Genomic DNA, 20,221 nt, shown 5'->3' with positions numbered 1-20,221 from the left:
AGACTGGTGAACTGCATAAACAAGGAATCACATTGCAGGCACCAACAGTGTTTTCATTCTACGTCTCAGAGCCCAAACACCTGTAGCACCAGACTTCCTATCCAGATTTGTAGAAGACACACCGCACCACCCACAGGGAGCGGGAGATGCAGGAGAGGACTCACTACTGACTTTGCATGAGATTCTAATGACCTCAACAACTATACAGCGTGTGCGTGTGTGTGTGTGTGTGTGTGTGTGGGTGTGTGGGTGTGAGATACCTCAGTTGGGCAGTGAAACTCTCAGAATGACCTTTCTGAGGCCAATCTCAACTCAGCTTCTTGATGTCACCACACAGGGCCTTTTCTTTCCACTAGGCAACTCAGTTTTAGGGTCTCTTCTTGGGTCTACAAAAATATCTGATGCCTTATAAGTTAAAATTATCGGCTATAAAAAATGAAAAGAAAACTGAAAAGCCATAATTAATAACTGTAATTAAGTGGCTAAATCCGTACCATGAAATCAACATCATGAATTGTTGACTTCAATATTCATTACAGTCTCATTACTGTTGGGGTGAGGGTAGGGAAGCTGGCTAGGTTTTTCTCATTTTGCGAGAATTCCTGAGGACACGTGATGATGGGAGAGAAATCAGAGCCCACGGTAAAACAGGTAAGATACACACAGAGCAAAATGATTCCCAAAGCAAAACCAGTACAATTTTTTTCCAGCCATAACACTCACTTAACGAGGTATGTTTGAGGGTGACACGGGATGGTCCCTTCAAAGATAGGGTGGCTGGAGTTTTGGAAGATGTTAAAACCACCTATATGACAGTCTACAAAATTTTAGCTATCAAAACTCAGAAGATATGGCAAATGTTTGATTTCTGACAATTCTGCTGAGCTGATGTAGGCACTTGTGCATGTGCATGTGCATGGGTACACACACACGCACACACACACACACAGTGGCTGCCTGTTTCCCGGGTCTCTGCTGCAGTAACAACTACTTCCCTTCACTTTATCCAAACGAAAACAAACTGAAGCTTTCCTTGATGTACGACGCGTGATCAATAACCTCCCACTTCTCTTTTCATAGAAAACTCATTTTACTTTAAGGCAAACATGATGAGTGATTAAGATCCGTAACAGAGACCCTGTGAATGGAATACATAAGAATTTCTGACTGTGACAGTCCTTGCAATGGAAAATTTTTGGCAAATTGAAGACCTAGCCGGCAGCATGTCTACCACAGGGCACACCCATCTTTCCAGGTACCCAGGAAAGACCTCTTTGGTGTGGGGACAGAATGGATTTTACAGCTGAGATGAGCACCCTGGGTTTTGTGAGCCTCTACACTTGTGTTTTCCTTCAGCAAGAGTGAGCTCAGGCTGGGCCACCTGTTTCTCTAGAAAGTTTCACTATGGGGGAGGCTCAAGTAGCCCATGATGGAGGCCCCTTCCTTTGGGGCCAGTGGGAAGTTGGTGAAGGGTCCATCTGCAGTCTGCAGAGCCCACAGAAGCTCTGATAATCCAGAGGTTACCTCCTCCCACGGCCCCTTCTCTCTTCTTACTGAGTGGACAATCCACACACTTACTGACCTTCAAGGAGCAGCATCTGAAGCCCAAATCAAAATGGTCTGGGTGGTCCCTCCTACAGCTGAAAATGGAAAGGTGGGAGCCAGGGTCAGACTCAAGGTTCCACTGAGACCTGAGAGGATGCAGGGGAGGGAGAGAATAACTCCATACATCCAAAGTTGGGGATCCAAAGGCTGGGGTAATCTCTACATCCTGATGAGTCTTCAGATGGGGCCCCTGTGTACTCTTCACACATCCCCTTGGGATAGTCAATCCAAGTTCTCGAAATACTTGAGCGCCAAGAATGCTCATGGAGTGGTATTGGGAAGCACAGAAAGAGCAGCCAACAGGGTTAACGGGAAAGCCTGAGGATAACGCACCAGGTGACTGGGGTGGGAATCCCAGTTCCTGAGCCTGTCTGAGTCGGTTTCCCTGTCTGTGCAGTGGAACTAACAACACTGACCTCAACGGCGGGGTTGGAGGGCTTAATGAGAGAATACCGGGAAACTGCTCAGCACAAATCCTGGCGCAGCAGACCTCCATAAACGGCACCCGGGGTTAATCAAAACTAAGGAAAGAAAACAAAGCCGTGTTTCTTTTGTTCCTGGGGCAGCATGGCATCGTGGAGAGATGCCAACCTGGGGGTTCAGGGAGCTGAGGCTGGCCCCACCATGAACTCAGAACTTTCTACCTCTAAAGCTCGGGACCTTGTCTCACCCACTGAGCTCGCTCATCTGCCAGTGGCTGTGCGGCCTCACACACGTCTATTCATCCCTGTGGTTCTCAGGTGTCTGCTTTGCAAAATCCGCCTGATACCCAGACTACGCTGCATCAGGAGAGCTGGGCAGGCTCCTTCCAGCTCTAAGATGCAAGAGTCTCTGCAGACACAGCTTTCAACTTTGAATTAGAGCAAGGTGCCATCTCACAGGAAGAAACCGGGTATAAAGGAATAATGAGCAATCATTTCTTTTCTGTTCTTCAAAGAGAAGCAAGCTTTGAAAAGGAGAGATTTTCAGTGCGGAGAATTCAGAAACAGAGGAAGACACCCAGCCAGTTAGCCAATGGTTAGCACTGGGTTTCCTGTCCATGAAGTTCCATTGATTCATGGTTCATTTCACAGACCACAAATATATATTCCATGCCCACTATATGCCAAGGGATTGTGGTGAATGAATCAGACAAGCTCCCCTGCTTGAATGGAGCTTACATTCTATGGCCTCCTTCATTCATTGAACAAATATGTTTAAGTGCCTACTATGTGCCAGATGTGGTACCAGAGATGCAAAGATGAAGAAGACATAGTCTGACTTGTAAGGATTAACAGGTGAGTGAACTATTCAGTATAACCTGATGAGTGCAATAATAATAGAGGTTTCAGATGACTGGGGAATGATAATCCCAACAATAACAGCTGACATGCATCGAGCACTCACTACCCCAAACTCAGTGCATATAAATGTCATGTCACTTCATTTTTTATCCCCAAAATACTCCTACGAGGTGGCCACTCTTACAGAGGAGGAAACTGAGGCTGAGAGAGAAGACCTTGTCCAAGGTGGCACAGCCAGTAAGGGATGGCACTGGGATGGGCACCCAGGCTTCTGGCCTCAGACTCTTGGTTACATGACATGATACACCATGTTGACTGCTCTCCAAAGCATCAAGCAGATTAGACATTTTGGTGAGTAAATAACTTAATACCCCGTGAGTCACAATATCCTAAAGTCACCATCTTCTACGTTGGGGTTTAGGAATTCAGGACTGATCCTTTCTGTTTATGTAAAATTGGTTTAGCCACAAAACCCCTTAGAAAAAAACAGACATATTTCTTTAATACAGAGGCAAGCCAGTTTGAACCTCAGACCTTTGAAAACCACAGGTGAATGTGCCGACTTCAACAAATGAAAGCAAGCACTTTGGCATGGAAAGTTGGAATGTGTCTGGCTGGACAGGGTTATTTTGGGTTCCAAGACAGCTTTGATAGCAGAGTTCTACCTCTTCTCCCTCACATCAGAAATGCCACCTGGGAGGTGAGGATGCAGCAGTCAGCGGAGGAGGAACAAAAAGAAGAGCTTTGCATCAGGCAGCGAGCAGAACTGCAAATAATTGTGAGGACGGGGAGAGGAGAGTCACGTCCGACTCTGAAACATCTGGTTATTGGACCCTGCATTCTACCAGTTCTGCCTCTTCCCAGTATTTGTTCCCCTCATTCCCTTTTTCTCTTTTCCATCTCTTTTGGGTCCAGGAGCTCTACAAGGTTCCAAGCATAGCACTTAGCTTTCTCCCCTCTCGCCACCCCACCTCGCTCAGTGCTTCTCCGAGCCTCAGCGGGACACGCTCTCCTGGCTCGTCTCCACGGCCAAAGCCAAAGCACATTGTGTGATCCCTGCTCCCTGGGTAGCCTGAGCCTCCTGGGATGTCAGAGCAGCAAGGACTTGCTAATCCTCCAGGCCAGTGCCTTTCAAACTTGATCTGGCAACAGAATCCCTTTTTCAAATGCATCTTATGCAAAAGTCCGATATAAAAACAGATGAAAGGGTAGCAACTCTGACGAAATGTGTGTGTGTGCGGGGAGTCTCCCCATGTGACCCCTATAGGACTCCCTAAGGCCCTTTACAGGAACCTAAGACTCAAGAAAGCCCAGACTGAAGTCACCAATTTGGCCTAATTCCCTCAATTTATAGATGACATACTGAGGCCATCTCTTTGAGAAAACATCCCAAATATCCTTCTGGTTCACTATGGTTAGTGTGATTCCCATTAAGCACATCGATGATGCTTGTTCACTGGGCCTCAAACAGTGCCCAGGGGTAGCAGGCAGAAATACTCCCACAGCTCGGGGAGCAGTGGTGGGAACTACCTCGCTTGTCACATGACACAGTTGATCGCTTCCTCCTCCTAGATATTTTCTTCTGTTGACTTTTAGGATATTTCTGGCTCTCCGTCTTACTGGCTGCTCCTTCTCAGTGTCCTTTGCTGGGTTCTCCTCGTCTGCCCAGGTCAAGGAAGGGCTCCATCCTTGGTCCTCCAGTCTCTTCTACATTCACTCCTTAGGTGACCTTGTCCTGTCTCATGGCTTTAAAAACAACTCGCATGCTCCCAACTCCCAAATTTGTATCTCCAAACCATCCTCTCTCCTGAACACCAGCCATGGCTATCCAACTACTACCTGACATCTCCACCTGGATGTCTGAAAGGCACCTCAAACTTAGTACATCCCGATCTGGACTCCAGATCTTTCCACTATTCCAAACCTGCTCTTTCCAAGGTCTTTCCCACTTAGTTTATGGCAACTCCACCCTTCCCTTTGTTCAGACTGAACCCTGGAGACATCCTTTTTTTCTTTTCCAAGTTATCCCCCCCTCCCTTTGGTAACCATAAGTTTGTTTTCTATGTCTGAGAGTTTGCTTCTGTTTGGTAAATGAGTTCATTTGTACTGTTTTTTAGATTCCACATATAAGTGATGTCATATATTTGTCTTTCTCTGTCTGGCTTACTTCACTTAGTATGATCATCTCTAGGTCCATCCATGTTGCTGCAAGTGGCATTATTTCTTTTTTATGGCTGAGCAATATTCCATTGTATATGTGTACCACATCTTTATCCATTCATCTGTTGATGGAGACTTAGGGTGCTTCCATGTCTTGGCTATTATAAGCAGTACGACTATGAACACTGGGGTGCATGTATCTTTTCGAATTAGAGTTTTCCGTATATATACCCAGGAGTGGGATTGATGGATCATATGGTAACTCTGATTTTAGTTTTCTAAGGAACCTCCACAGTTTTCCATAGTGGCTGCACCAATTTACATTCCCACCAACAGTGTAGGAGGTTCCCTTTTCTCCACACCGTCCCTGGAGGCATCCTTGACTCCTCTTGTTCTCTCACACCCCACACCCAGTGCGGCAACATCTTGCTGACTCTTCCTTTCCATTATGACCCAAATCCAATCACTTCTTAGCACACCTGCACTGCTACCACCCTGGTCCAGGCCACCATCATCTCCTGTCTGGATTATTGTAAGAGCCTCCACACACTGGTCTCCCTGCCTTCCCTCCTGCTCTTCTAGAGTCTATTTTTGACCAGCAGCCAAAGTGATTCTTTTTATTTTATTTTATTTTTAAAGGAAGAATGGTATCTTCTTTATTTATTTATTTATTTTTGCCTGTGCTGGTCTCCCTTGTTGCGCGCGGGCTTTCTCTAGTTGTGGCGAGCGGGGGCTACTCTTCGTTGTGGTGCACGGGCTTCTCATTGCGGTGGCTTCTCTTGTTGCGGAGCACGGGATCTAGGCACACAGGTTTCAGCAGTTGTGATGCGTGGGCTTAGTTGCTACTTGGCATGTGGGATCTTCCTGGACCAAGGCTCAAACCCGTGTCCCCTGAATTGGCAGGCGGGTCCTTAACCACTGTGCCACCAGGGAAGTCCCGAAAGTGATTCTTTTTAAATCCTAAGTCAGACCTTCAAATCCTGAGTCAAAATCCTGCAGTGGCTTCCTAGTTCACTGAGAGCAAAACCCAAAGTCTACAATAGCCTATGAGGACCTACCCAAGCTGGCTCCTAGGGACTCTCTGTTTTCCTGTCTTACCCCTCTTGGCTCACTCACTTCTCTCCATCACAATGGCTTCTTTGCTATTCCTGCCTCAGAGCTTTTATACTGGCTATTCTCTCTGCCTGGAACACTCTTCCCACAGATACTCACATGGTAAATCCCTCACCTCCTTCACCTCTCCCTGCACCAACATCACATTGTCAGTGAGACCACCCTGATCACACTATCTATAATTACAACCCACCATCACCAGCCCTCCAGATCCCCCTTACTCTGATTTATTTCTTCCATGGTAGATATCAACTTCTAACATCCTACAGTATTCACTTATGTTGACTGTTTAGGGTCTCCCTCCACTAGAATGCAAGTTCTATGAAGGCAAGAATTTTTGTCTGTTTGTGCACTGATGTACGCTAAGTGCCCAGAACCATGCCTCTTCCATAATAGGCTCTCAATAAACATTTTTTGAATGAATGAATGAATGAATGATTATCTTGCAGCTTACAGATCACTTTCACATCTGAGGACTCATTTGAGCCTCAAAACTCTGCTGGTTTTTTTCAGATAAGAAAACAAGCCCAGAGAGACTAAATCGCTAGCCTGAGATCACACAGCTTGTTCCACAGTGGGTCCCATGCCCTCCTCTTCTGTCCTTAAACACTCAAGTGCATCTGATCTGACCACACTGGTGCCAATCTCTCCAAGGCCCAGGCCCCTCCTGCCTCCCCAAACTCATACCCTGGCTTGCTGGGGACCGCATTTACAGGCTCAGCACACAGGATGCTTTCCCCTCCCCCCTCCAGAGGAGCATTTGTACACTTTTACTCAAATGAACTCATATCTGGTTTCTAGGGACCATGTGACATAGACATCAGCTTCCAAGGCCAGATTCTAACCCCAAGACCCTCCTCCCAAATACAGGAGGGACACTGATACGCTGCCCACCCCCAGCCTTCTGTGAACACACATTATCACCACAACTGGACATTCTGTAAGGAATGAGGGAGGAGGTGTGGGCAGCAGGGAGGGGAGAGAGACACTGCAAATCAAGAAGAGGTCCTTCTCGTTCTTTCTTACCAATCAGAGGCTGAAATGTGAGGTCACAAGTACAACTTAATAACTGCTTCTAGTCTCCTGCTGAGAAATTTCTTTCGGGCCTGAGCCCCAGGAACAGCTACAGTAGCTAGTTTATTTCTGTCTCATCCATCACACTGAATTGAGTATCTGCTCACGATGGCTTTTTTGCACAGGCTACTGGGAAACCCGAGGGCAGCAAATCCTGGTTTTCAGGTCTTCAGACTCCAGGACCTATACCAGAGTCCCCCTGGGACCCTGGTTCTCCGACTCGCAGATGGCAAATTGTGGGATTTCTTGGCCTCCATAACCACGTGAGCCAATCCCTGTTATACCTCTGTTTCTTTGAAGAACCCTAACACAGGGGTAAACACTCAATCAGTGTTAGCTTTTACCATTACTAAGTGCTGGTAATGGTTTTCCAAAGTGTTGCCTCTTTTGACACTTGTAACTTTGTATGAATACCAGAACCTGGTAGTATCATGATTTCCCATTCTTACATGAGAAAACAGGTTCAGAGGGATCACAGCCTGTCCAAGGTCGCACAGCATGGGTACACCCTGCTACACCTGAGCCGAGGTCTTCCCACTCACTGGAGGACTCGTCTCCCCTCCTGTACCCCCTCCTCCCCCCCCAGGCTCCCAGCAGCCCCCAGAGGTTCCACATGATGGGGCCATCAGAGGCCATGAAATCACCAGCTTGCTCTTGGTCTGTTCCTTAATCCACGGCTCTCGTGCTGCGAGGAAGGAAGACTCGGAGCAGCAACCAAGTCAGCAACAGCAGTGGAAGCAGGTGGGGAGGCATGGAGGAGGTCGGGATGCAGAGAGAGGTTGGGGCCCCACCCCTGGCCCCTGGAACTGAGCCTTTGTTCCCACATCTGCACCAGCCTGCCCCAGTGATCTGAATATGAAGCATCGAGAGACTCATAAACTGGCCCCCAAAATGGCAGCCGCAGGACGGAGCGAGCAGGAGTGGGGGTGAGGGTAGGCTTCTAAAGACAGAGGAACAGATGCAGAATTCGGAGGCGCTGACACGCGGAGGAGATGCCCGGCCCTTCTCCCCTGCTGGCCCTGATGGCAAACTCCAACATGGGAGGAGAATTTTGAGTCTTAACCCCAACCCCACACCGGGCCCCAAATGTCTAGTCTCCCCGTGCTGGCCACAGCCAGCCCGGAAGCACAAGGAAGGGGCAGCTGGACTCAGCTTTGTCCTCGGGCTCCATGAACCGCTCCTAAGTAGGTCCTGCCATGGGTGCAGTTTTATATCTGGGTGATTCTTTGTGAATAAACTAAACGTGCCTCAGGCCTGCAAGCTGCATGAGGGCAGGAACCATGTGTAGTTTTGCTCACAAGGGTGAACCCAGGCCCTAACCCTCAAAGTCAGCCAGAAAAAGGCTGAAGGGGCTGAGGGAGGAGGCAGAGGGAGGGAAAAACCATGTATCCATGTATGCTCCCCAGTACCTGACATTTTAGAGGTATCGAGAGACAGAGAGACAGAGAGAGAGCGGGAGACAGAGAGGGAGACGGAGAGAGAGAGAGAGAGGGAGGCAGGAGGTGATCTGTGTGTGCGCAGTTTCTCACACACATCCTGAGCCCCTGGGTGGCACTGTGAGCTGGGATTAGGAAGAAACAATGGCACACGCTACCCAAGAACCCCCACTGAATCCAAGCAACCTCAGCCTCCTTCAGGTTCCACTCACCCTGTAGAGCTGCCTCTCTGATTTGCTTTCAGATGTTAATGCACTGGGGAACCACTAATTTGATTCTACCTTCAGCACACCTGATCTGCACAGTAATTGCTTTCCTTGGCCCAAGCTAATGGAGACCTCTGCAAGCTTCCAGACTAGCATTCCCTTCTGCTGTGAGACGTACGTATAGTAAAACCCGCAATGTTACACCCAGGTGGCAAATTAATCTCCAAAACTGCTGTCTGTCGTCAAAGCAGCCTCTCACCCCACTCTGCCTCCCAGGAGTGATCTGGTTTGGAGGAGACAATGCATCACAGTGGAGGGGAGATGGGCTAAGAATCCAGAAACCTGGGATACTGGTCCAGATCTGCCATGTGACCTTGTGACCTTGGGCAAGGCAGTATCTCGCTCTGGGCCTCAGTTTTCCCATCTGTAAAATGTGAGAGTTGAACCAGAAGCTCCGTTGGGATGAGGCGTGGCTCGGGTGGGAGGAAGGTGGAATGTGAAGTCCCTCAGGCTCAAGTTCAAATCCCTGCTCTGACATTTCTTGTCTTAGCAACTCTGGGAAAGTTACTAAATGTTTCATAGCTTCAGATTCTTCTTGTGTAAGATGGAGGTGATAAAAATACCTGACTGGCTTTCCCACATTCACCCTTCCCTTCCTGTCTGCTTTCTGTACTGCAGCCAACATGAGCTTTTTAGAACACAAATCTGATCACAGCATCTCCCTCCTTAAAAGCTTCCTAAGGCTCTCCAGTGTCCTTGGAAAAGACAGACTCCTTAATCTGGCAGATGCTTAGTCCAACCTCTAACCAGCTCCACTCACTTGGTTCTCCCATTCCAGCCACACTGGCTGCTCTCCTCCTTAACGAACTCCCTTCTGCCACAGGCCCTTTGCACATTCTGTTTGCATTCATGGAGTACTCTTCTACCTTTTCAACCAAATACACCATTCTTCAACCTCACTCAAGCCTCACTCTTCCTTGCTTCCTTTCCTCACTCCTGACTACATCCAGAGCCTCAGTAAAGACTCTTACAGCCCCATTCATCTCTCCTTTGTAGCTACTGTCACAGCTGTAAATTTACATCTGCATGATTGTTTGATGACAAAACTAAGTCCACTACAGGCCTGCAATCTCCATGAGGACAGAGACCATGTTACTTAACATCTAACACAGTGCCTGTAGAAAAAGTCTTAATGAACATAATAAAATCCAACAATGCCAACATTTATTAAGCAATTTCTACATGCCAGGCACCTCCCAAAAGCTCTAAGAATTAGGTTTTATTATTTTTCTCATTTAACAAAAGAGAAGACTGAGTAACAGAGAGGTTAGGTAACTTGCCCAATATCACACAGCTAGTGAGTGGTCAAATCATGTAAGTCTGGTTACTGGCAAACTATTTAAAACCTTTCACTCAATAAATGAAGCAGGGTGCAGGGAACAGATCTTTAAGCAAGGAGGCTGGCACTTCTTAAGCACTTAATAATAATAATAATTGCTAACAGACAGCGAGTTTTTATGATACGTTCAATATTATTCTGAGGATTTTACATAAATTAACTGATGCTCCCAATGACCCTCGGTGGTGGAGGGGGGAGCACTACCATTATCCTCATTTAACAGATGAGGAAACTGAGGCTCAGAAAGATGAACTGGCTTGCCCATGGTCACCTGGCTTATGGGTGGTAGAGACTTGGTCCACCTAATTCCAGAGTCTGGGAAAACCCAGTCTGTGATTCTCAGGGAGGACAGATTCCCCACCAAGCCTCACATTTCTACATTCAGTTCTGGTAAGAAGGCCTGAGCTCCTTCTGGCACTGAGCCTACCCAGCTAGACAGGATATGGAAGGAGCTGTCCCCTGGAGGCCACAAAGCCACTCGCTGCTCCGGGGTCTCGGCTGAGGAGGCTACATAGCAACGTCATGGACACCTAGGCAGTGACTCACGGGGCAGCCAGGGAGGAGGAAGCCAGCAGGGGCTAAAAAAGACCTATGACCACATATTATACGAAGGAGGATCATCACGCATGACCACCAGCGCCAGGGCAAGCCCCGCTTCCACTGCACACGCTCCTCAGGCTGCCCTGGAGGCCATCTGGGATGCTCTCAGAGTCTCATTTGAACTGGATTTCACCACCGTGCCACAGCTGTTCAGAGCACAGGCTCTGGACCCCAAATTCCAACTCTACCCTTTAGTAGCTATGGCATCTCGGACTGGTCACTGAACCTGTCCGAGGCTCAGTTTCCTCCCCCAATAAAATGGGGATAAGAAACACCCATCTCACAAGAACAGTGTGAAGATTAAATGAGCTAATGTGTGTGAAAGGCCCCATACAGTACCCGGCTCAGCAACTGTTAGTTCCCCCAGTGGATGAAATGCAGGGGGTGGCAGAGCAGAGAAGACAGGCACGTAGTACAATTTGCCTGGAGCACCCACTCTTTGGATTCATATTTAACATGCCTGAGAGCTTCACACCAATTCGTTGTTAATCCATATAGCATCCCACTTCCAGAACAGGACGATAATAACAAGAATAATAAAGATAAAGGATAACAGTTGTTAAGTATGTACCCATGTACGAGGGCACTGGGGAAGAAAACACTTTGCACCCACCATATTAATTATTTTAATATTACTTTGATCTTCATAAACATTCCATAAGGCAGTCCAGAGCCAGACTGCCCCGGTTCAAATGTGACCCAAACACTTGCTAGCTGGGTCGCTTTAGTCAAATTCTTGAATTGACTTCCTAATTGACTTCCTAACCTGTAAATGGGAACAATAATATAATAGCACCTATTTCATATAGTTGTGGTGAGGATTCAAATAGTTAATATATGATGGCGGTGATGTCCAGCACTCTACCAAAAATTGATGCCCCTCTAACAGTACAGAATTGTGGCTGGGAATGGCTGCCTTGCCAGAGACCATAACTCCCAGCCTCTGATATCTCGTTGAGGCCACGTGACTAAATTCTGGTGTTTGGAATGTGGAAGCAATTAATATACCCATATCCAAGACACTCCTATAAAAAATCCCCATCCTCCACACTGTTGCCCCCAATCAAGGAAGTTCCTGGGAGTCACGTGTTCCAGAGGGCAGACCCTCCATCAGATTCCATGGAACACAGCGCCTCCCTCCCCTACCTTCAACTGAACTCAACATGAATGAGAAAAACAACTTTTATTGTGTTAGCCACTAAGATGTTAGGGTTTCTCTCTGATGCCACAGCTTGCATTATCCTACTAATAAAGAAATTGACACCGTAAGTGGGTTCCTTACATATGTGGCATTGGCTTAGAAGTCAGATGGTGGTTATGATGTTTGAGGCTGGAAAACTGGAGCGCCATGTTTATACAGCAATAAAAGGTTGGTTAAATGTCACCTATGATAACTTAGAAGGCAGAACTCATGCCTACTGAGCCTATAAGCGCTAGAGGAAAAAGGACTGAAAAAATAATGGTAAGAGAGTTTGCTGCTTGTTCCTGGCTGAGTTTAGCAAGGTATTAGGGAAAGAGAGGATCTCAGGCATGAATTAGTCAGTTTGCAAGTAAAACTGGAAAGGAATAGTGGAGACATGAAGAAGACAATATTCCTAGATCCCAAACAGTAAGAGTAAAGACTGAGCAGACTTCTAAGTGAAATAAATATCAGAGGAAGTGTATAAGCTTCCCACCACATAAGCCTGATGGCCTCAAGGTAGCTGTCATTAAGTTGAGTGAGGAATAGAGGTATGGGGTTAAGAAAGCCAAGAAATAATCCAGGCTTGAGAATTAGGTCTAGGAAATAACTTTGACTGCTGGCACACTAGACGTCATAGATGAAAATCCTACTAAGTTGTTGTGGGAATTGCTTTGGCAAAATCTATAAGCTTGGATTTTAAAAACCTTTTACTGTTAAAGCATTAAAACAATCCTTGGGCCCCTTAAAGTTCAAGGGCAGGAACTAGGTTACACAAGATTTAGAGCCTCAAGGAGGTCATATTCCCCAAGACCCACTTCAAGTGTGGCCAAGAGGAATAATGGACAAAGAAAATCCTGCCACAGGGCAGAGCCACGACCATGGAGGACAATGAACCAGGAAACTGCTTCCAGAGAGCAGAATCAGGGCTTAAGCAAGGAACCTCACCCACTTCCAGGGCATGGTCACACAGTGTCTGCTTGGCAAGATTTCATAACTACTAAGGGCCAGTGACCTTCTGTGTGTCTTCCACTGTTTGCCTTTTCTTTATCCTCCAATATGGTATATGGGCACAGAAGGGAAGATAATGAGTCTCTTTTAGCTCATGGGTCTCTGAACCATGAGAAGCCATATTCAATCCCATGGATAGGACAGGAATTCACCCAAAGATCTTGAACTTTAAGTTGGAAGCACTGATTGGCTAGAACATGAATATCCTCCCTTAGGGGAAGGGAAGCATGTTTTGTGTGTGAGAAGAAGGAGGCACATAGATATTTGGTGGCCAAGGGGGCCAGTGACACATCTGGCCAATGATATATGGCAAAGTGATGAAGGCTCCTTTCAGGCTTAGCCCATAACATCTTTCTTAAGATCCTCCATACTCTCCTCTTTCTCTACCTACTGGCTGGATAATGTCCAAGAAGGCCCTAAAGTCCACATATTGAAGATAAAGAAAGCACTCTCTCATCAGTCCTTGGTACTTAAATGACCCTCCAGCACCCTCCCACCACACGCCTCCCCCAATCAGACTTTAGTGAGTAAGAAAGGACTTTCTATTGTGTTAAGCTCCTAAGATTTGGGGGTTGCCTTTTATAATAGCTAATGTAACGACAACAATTATAACATATAGCACTCTTCGAACAGTGCCTGGCACATAATAAGCACTATACAAGTGTAGCTATTATTATTACAATACCCATTTTACAGACAGGGAAACTGCAAGTTATGGGTGTGTCTGACTCCAAAGTCAATTACTATTTTATATTTACCTCTCAGTAAATGATAATCAGACCCATTTTATAGGTAAGTTTGGTGTCTGGCTCAAGGTCACAAATAATAACAGACCCAGAATTAGAGGTCATTCTTCTATTCAAAGGCCATTTAGCCACCCGACCCCTGACCCCAGATGTCCAGGTTGGTCCGCCATTGTTTATTTTGTTGTTATTTTTATGGTGTGTTTCAGGAAACATTCTACTTACAAATGCCCCAGCACTGAACTGGCAAATCTGAATAGAAAACCAAATAACCCTCCACTGACCCGAATTCCAAGTTTTAATTTACATTAAGCTAGTTAATTAAAAGCATGCTCTGTGAGTACAGACACTGACATGGCTGGCTGCTGAGATAGTTCTTTGCAGTTCTTTGTAAAAAGATAGTTTGCAGTTCTTTTGTAAAAAGCTGGGTTTCTTCTGTGATGTTTTGGTCCAGCACAGCAACACTGTACCATGGAACAGCACGACAAGCTCCGGGTATGTGGACGGGGTGATGGGCGGGGCCGGGGGGCAGGCAGAAAAACTGCTGAGTAAGCATTTAGTTTATGAACAACAGAAAAGCAAAAGACCTGAACAACCAACTTATACCCATAACCACCAAACCAGTGCTGGTGAGGAGAGGGCTCATGTTAATTAAAGTTTATAAAGTGATGGGGATCCCAGCAATGAAAGAGATTATTCCAAATCCCCTTATTATTATTATCACCAGCCTGAATAATCTGTTTTTTTAAGGAAGGAGCCATTATTATCGAGTGCCTACTATGTGACAGTTGTTTTCACATATCTGATCTGATTTAATCCTTTTAATCAACCCTATGTGGTAGGTTGGGTTTTCTTCCTTTTTCATGTCTTTTTTTCTTTTGTAATCCTTACTGTGCAGATGAGAAAAACAAATTCAGCAAAATTAAGTCCACTTGCTAGAAAGTGGCAGAGCCGAAATTTGAGGCTAGATCTTTCTAAGTGTAAAAGCCCTTCTCCCTTTCATCACACCACACTGCCTCTTGCAGTCTTCCCTTCAATTCTTTCTGTTTTTAGAACAAAATTTCATCCAAGGATGCCTATGGCTTTTTGTTTCCTTTTTTTACTCAAGTGTAATTTGCAATACAGAGAAACACACATATCTAAATTTGCAATGCAATGCATTTTGACAAATGCAAGTACCCTGAACCCACACCCCTATAGATAGAAGGGACATTTGCTATCACCCCGTGAGTCCCATGTGATCCGTTCCTCCTCATTCCTCGAGCCGTAGCAGCAGCAAATTAGAAAGGCGGACAGGTGCAGAGATGGCAGTAAGAATGGGCAACCAAGGTAAAAAGACTTGAAAAGATGATCAAGGAACTCAGAATTCAATAGTTTCTTTCAGGATATCATTGTACAATATTACACAATAGATTGCTGACTCAACAGGCATCTAATAAGCTCCAACTGTGTACCAGGCCCTCTCAGATTTGACAGAGGATATAAAACGTGAAATCCAGTACTTGCCCAGTTCAGTTTAATAGGAACATATGGTGTGTGAGAACAGAAGGACTGTCAGGCTATCAAGGGCCTCGGTTCAACTGTGTAGGTAATGAAGGTCAGGGAGGATGGCCTGAAGGCAGGGAACTGATCTGTCACTAAAGAGCAAAACAGTTAAGTTGCCTGTGCCTCAGTTTCCTCCTCTGTATCAAGGGGATAATAGCAGTACTTTTTCAAGGGAATGTTGAAGAGTAAATGGGTCAATATATAGAGTAGTGTTGAATGCATGTTAGCTGTTATTAGCTTGTACCTCAGTACTTGTGCAGCCCCTAGATTAATAACTACTCAATAAATATTGACGAACAAAGGAATTCACGAATGAATAAGTGAGGCTACTGAGTTAAAGGGGGGAAAAGATTATGTAAGGCATGGGCTCCTTAATAAAGCTTGCATATCAGAAAGAATGTCATGCAAAATAGTTAAAGAAATAGGTTTGATGTTTAATGTATGTTTCAGATACCTAAGAAATTAACTGTTCATTTCTTACCGCTTCCTGCCATTTTTAACAAGCCGAAGGAAAAGAGATGAAGAGATCACAATGAAATTACAGTATATCTCATACTAAGAGATGGCAAAGGGGCCCTGAAACCTAGGAGTTAAGCTCTGTGGTGTGGGAAATGCTGTGATGGCAGCAAACCCTAACCACCACACATTCACCCTGCCCCAAACCAGCTCTGCGGTCTTCTCCTTCCTCAAATTATACTTATTCCAAAAAGGATAAACACAAAATCTGTCTTTAAAAGATGTTAAAGATCATAAAAGTAAAACCAATTTGAAAAAATGCAGAGGCTACTAACAAAAACAGACAGAGCTACAAGAGGACCTGGGGGTGTATTACAGATCTAGGCCCTTATTTTATAGGTGAGGAGACTGAGACCCAGAGAAGGAAAGTGAGTTATGACCCACAGTCATAACTTCAAGAGAATGGCCAAGGCAGAGGTGGAGCAGGGCACCCAGCATCCCAAACTGGAGCCCAAAGGGAAATGCTCCTTCTTCCCAAAGGACACACAGGAGTGGGAGGAGATTCCAGCAGGTAACAGTCTGGGGGGTCAGTAGATTGTAATGGGGAGGTAAGAACAGGAGTGGTGGGCGCATGCGGAGGGAAGAAAATTACGCCTCTCTGCACTTTTTATTGGGGTAGGGCTTCAAACAAAGAACTGTCCTGTCCAAAGCTCCTGGGTTTTGCAGGTGAATCCTCCTCCTCCTCCGGAAGAAGCACACACAAAGACCAATGCCTTCTCCCAGGTGTTTCCATCTCATCAGGAGTTCACGGGTGGAGGTGGGCAGGCACGGGGAGCCTCACAGGTACCCTCCCTTTAGAGGTTTAGCCCTCTACTGGCAGCAGAGGGGGAAGGGCTCCGGCAAAGAGGCCGGAGGAGTCTTGGCGATCAACGCGGAAGTCGCCATCCTGCCCCCACCACACAAGCGAGAGAGCGCGCGCACACACGCACGCGCACACACACACACGCTTTGCTTCTTCGTTCCCCTCCCCCAACGATGACCAAAGCCAGGTAAGGGGATTGACAACTGGAGGTTCTGTTTCCGAAGGGCTTCTGCGGGAGCTGCTTGCTTCTGCGCACACTCAGAGGCACACTTACATACACACGCACGGACGCGCGCACACAGTCTCTCCCAAATACGTGCACACTCCTATGCACACACTTGGCACCCCCAAGAGGCCGGGCCGCGCCCGCTGCATCTCTGCTTCAGCCCCGGGGAAACGACAGGCAGCAACATGAATGAAATCTGCCCAGAAAAACTGCATTTCAGCTCCAACCACGCAACCTCCAGCCAAACCGCCGAATATGTAACAAAGTTTTATTTCGCTTTTGGAGTCTCCAGTTACGCTTCTACCATTTCCTGTGGAAAATTGAAGCTTTGAAGTGTCTAGCTCCGGCTTTCGCAGACAGGCAGGACCGCCAGCTGCAGCTCTCCAAAACAAGCGCCCCGGGCCCCACCCCTCCGCCACCAGAACTGCAGGTTCAAACCCACCCAGCTCCGGCCTTCAAAACAGGGGATGCGGGAAGGAATGACAGAACCTGCTGGAAACGACCTCTTAAACTGACAGTCCCTTCGGAACCCCGCCCCACTCCCATCCTGACCGGGTCCCTTGTGGCGCTCCTTAAGCCAAGTGGTGACGGCTGCACCTCCCAGCCAACCGACAGCGGCAAGAGGTCGGAATCTGGGGGGGTCTGCCCACTGCGCAGCAGCCACCAGCTGTGGGCTCTGGCCCTCAAAAACTGCCCCGGAAAAAACTCTGGACCTATAAGCCTTCCCGCTCCACCCTCTCCCCACACACACCTCTCCCCGACTGTTTCTAGGCCGAGCGAGCTCTCAAACATTCCGCCTTTACGGCCGCGGGGCCCTGCCTTCCTGCGCGCACCGACGGCGTCCCCGAGGGCGCGGGGAAGTATGCTAACCGGGCGGCGGAGGGCGGAATGCGCCTCCTCCCGAGTTCCAGGGAGCCAAGCTCCTGCGCCCCGGTGTTTGGCATCTTCAAGGTCAAAAATAAATTTAAATAAATAAAAATTTTAAAATGAAAAAACAATAACAACGAAACACAGGGCTCTGGCAGAAAGATGTACTAGGCGCAAATGATCGCACACCTGTCCCTCCAATGTGGTGCTGGGTTCTTCCCACTGCCTGCCTTAGGCAGCCGCTGCCCCGCCCCGAATCCGGGGCAGAACCGCGCCCTCTCGGACTTGGGACCCTACCAGCGGCGTAAAGTACGCGGATCCCGAAAGCAGGAGGGTCCAGTGTTGTTTCTAGCCGCCTCCAGCTCGGCGGTTCCCTCGGAGGCTTAAGACAGCAGCGGGCAGCCGGAAGGACGAGGGAGGGGGCCGGGAGGCAAACTTACGACGAGAGTTGGCCGGGTTGGGTGGGAGGGGGCAGCACCCGCGCAGCCACTTACCGCTGGCGTTCTTCCCGCAGATGAGGTGCTGGTAGGGCTGCAGCAGCCCCCAGATCTCGGAGTCGTTGTTGACCGTGTGCTCCAGCGTCTCCACGGTGAACTTGGGCGCCTCGAGGAGCGCGTGGTGGTGATGATGGTGGTGGTTGGCGGCGGCTGCCGGTGGGGCTGCGACGGCGGCGGCGGCGGCAGCGGCGGCCGGCGGGGCGCAACAGCTGCTGCCCCCGCTGGCGCTGCTGGCTGCGCTGCAGGCGCCGCCGCTCGCCGCTCCCCCTCCCGGCGCCTCCCGCTCCTTATCCGCCACGGGGGCTGCTCCGGGGCCCGAGCCCTGACCCGGGCCGGAGCTGGAGCCCGGGCCCGGGCCGCTGCAGCTCCTGGGCAGCCCGGAGGCCACGACCCGCGCGTAGATGTCCCGGAAAAGGCTCTCCATGCAGGCCGTCAGGTAGATGGCTGCGTGCTCGTGGATGCGCAGCGCCACGCGGCTGTCCACCATCCAGCGGTACACGCGGCCCACGGAGAAGGTGAGGCCGCAGCGCGCCGATTTGCCGCGGCCCAGGCGGTCGCCACCGGCACTGCTCATGTTGTAGAGGGACAGCGCGGCCAGCGCGGCCGCCGTGCAGTGCGCCGCTAGGCCCCAGGACAGCACGATCTCCATGGCGCTCTGGATCTCGTACTTGGTGCACTTAGCGAAGCGCAGGCTCAGGCGCTGCGCCTCTTTGGCGATGCGTACCAGCGCCCGGCTCACCAGCGTCGACAGCTTGGCCAGCGCGTCTTTGGGTAGGCCGCCGGGGGCCACAGGGCCTGCCCGGGGATCCCGCGAGCGCAGTAGCAGCGCCTCCAGCTCCTGGAGGGTCCAGGGGACCTCGTCGAGGTCCGGCAGCAGCCGCGAGCAATGCTGGCCGGCGCAGTCCAGCCCCTCGGAGTCTTCCACCAGGGCAGTGTTGACAGTGTCAAAGCTGTTGTGCCGGCTGTGCATGGAGTCAGTTAGAGGCGGCCAGCAGCTCCCGCCATACGGGGACACCGGGTGCGAGTCGGAACAGCACAGGGACAAGTTGGAGGAGCGCACCGAGTCCGCCGCGCCACCATAACCCGAGTCCAGCGTCAGATCCTCCAGCGTCCGAACCACGGGCTTCTTACCTCTCCTGGCCATCGCTGCGCCACCTCATGCTGCGGCCGCCGGGGAGCCGAGGGGAAGCAGCAGCGAGGAAAAGCGGGCGCCGGGGCGCGGGAAGAACCGAGTCCGCGCCGCCTCGGCTCACTTTTCCACCAGCCGCTACTACCTACTGTTACTACTTTCGGATGCCTCCCCGAGCCGTCGCCGCTGCAATACGCAGGGCCGAGCAGACAGTCATCTTCCAGAGCCCGGGCCGGAGCTGGGACACGCTGAGGAGCGAGCGAGGCCGGGGGAGAAGCTCACGCCGGACTCGTCCCTTTCTTCCAAAATAAAATAAAACTGACCCGCTCCCCGCCGGGCCGGGCTGGGCGCAGAAACCACTGGGCGCCGGCCTCGGTGTTCGTAGGACGGAAATTGACCCAGAAGCCCGCGGCAGCACCTCTGCCGGCAGCTGGCTCTCGGCTTTCGGCTCCCCGACTCCCGGTTCCCGGCCCGGGGTTCGCTCGGCGCTCGCCCGCCCGGCACTGAAGCGCAGCAGCGACCGCAGCAGCTGCAAACCCTACAAAACCCCGCAAGCCCCGGGCAGCCCGAGGGGGCGGGCGTATGTAAAGCAGGGCCGGCGGAGAGCCAATGGGGTTGGAGGATGCTAATTACCTCTTTTTTTTATTCCTCAGCTCCACGCAGCCCCGCCCCTCATACACGCCCCCGGCCCGTGACCGAGGCTCCATGAAGTGGGGAGCCAGGGCCTGAGAATTGGGGGACCTGTGGGAGTGTAGAGACGCAGATGCTACCCCACCCCTCTGCTGCTGTCCCTGCCCTTGAGGCTTCGGCTTTGATACCAGAACAGGAG

The 20,221-nt window shown here is 49.4% G+C and overlaps 1 protein-coding gene across 3 annotated transcripts in view; it reads right to left on the bottom strand.

Moving 5' to 3' along the window:
* The window catches only part of BTBD11 (BTB domain containing 11), a 305,437-nt gene extending 285,504 nt beyond the window's left edge, over positions 1–19,933 (bottom strand). For 2 of the 3 annotated variants that reach the window (XM_036865461.1, XM_036865463.1), the window contains exon 1: positions 18,261–19,407. In XM_036865461.1, the coding sequence (XP_036721356.1) occupies positions 18,261–19,407 (1,147 nt within the window). Of the gene's footprint in view, positions 1–18,260 lie in introns of all 3 variants that reach the window. The other variant, XM_036865462.1, reaches the window with a different exon arrangement.
* Positions 19,934–20,221: the final 288 nt, after the last annotated feature.

The sequence above is a fragment of the Balaenoptera musculus genome, chromosome 10 (genome assembly GCF_009873245.2).
Source record: "Balaenoptera musculus isolate JJ_BM4_2016_0621 chromosome 10, mBalMus1.pri.v3, whole genome shotgun sequence".
Classification (NCBI taxonomy): Eukaryota; Metazoa; Chordata; class Mammalia; order Artiodactyla; family Balaenopteridae; genus Balaenoptera; species Balaenoptera musculus.
Note: the sequence above shows the minus strand (reverse complement) of the source record. Positions and strands in the feature narration are given on the sequence as shown.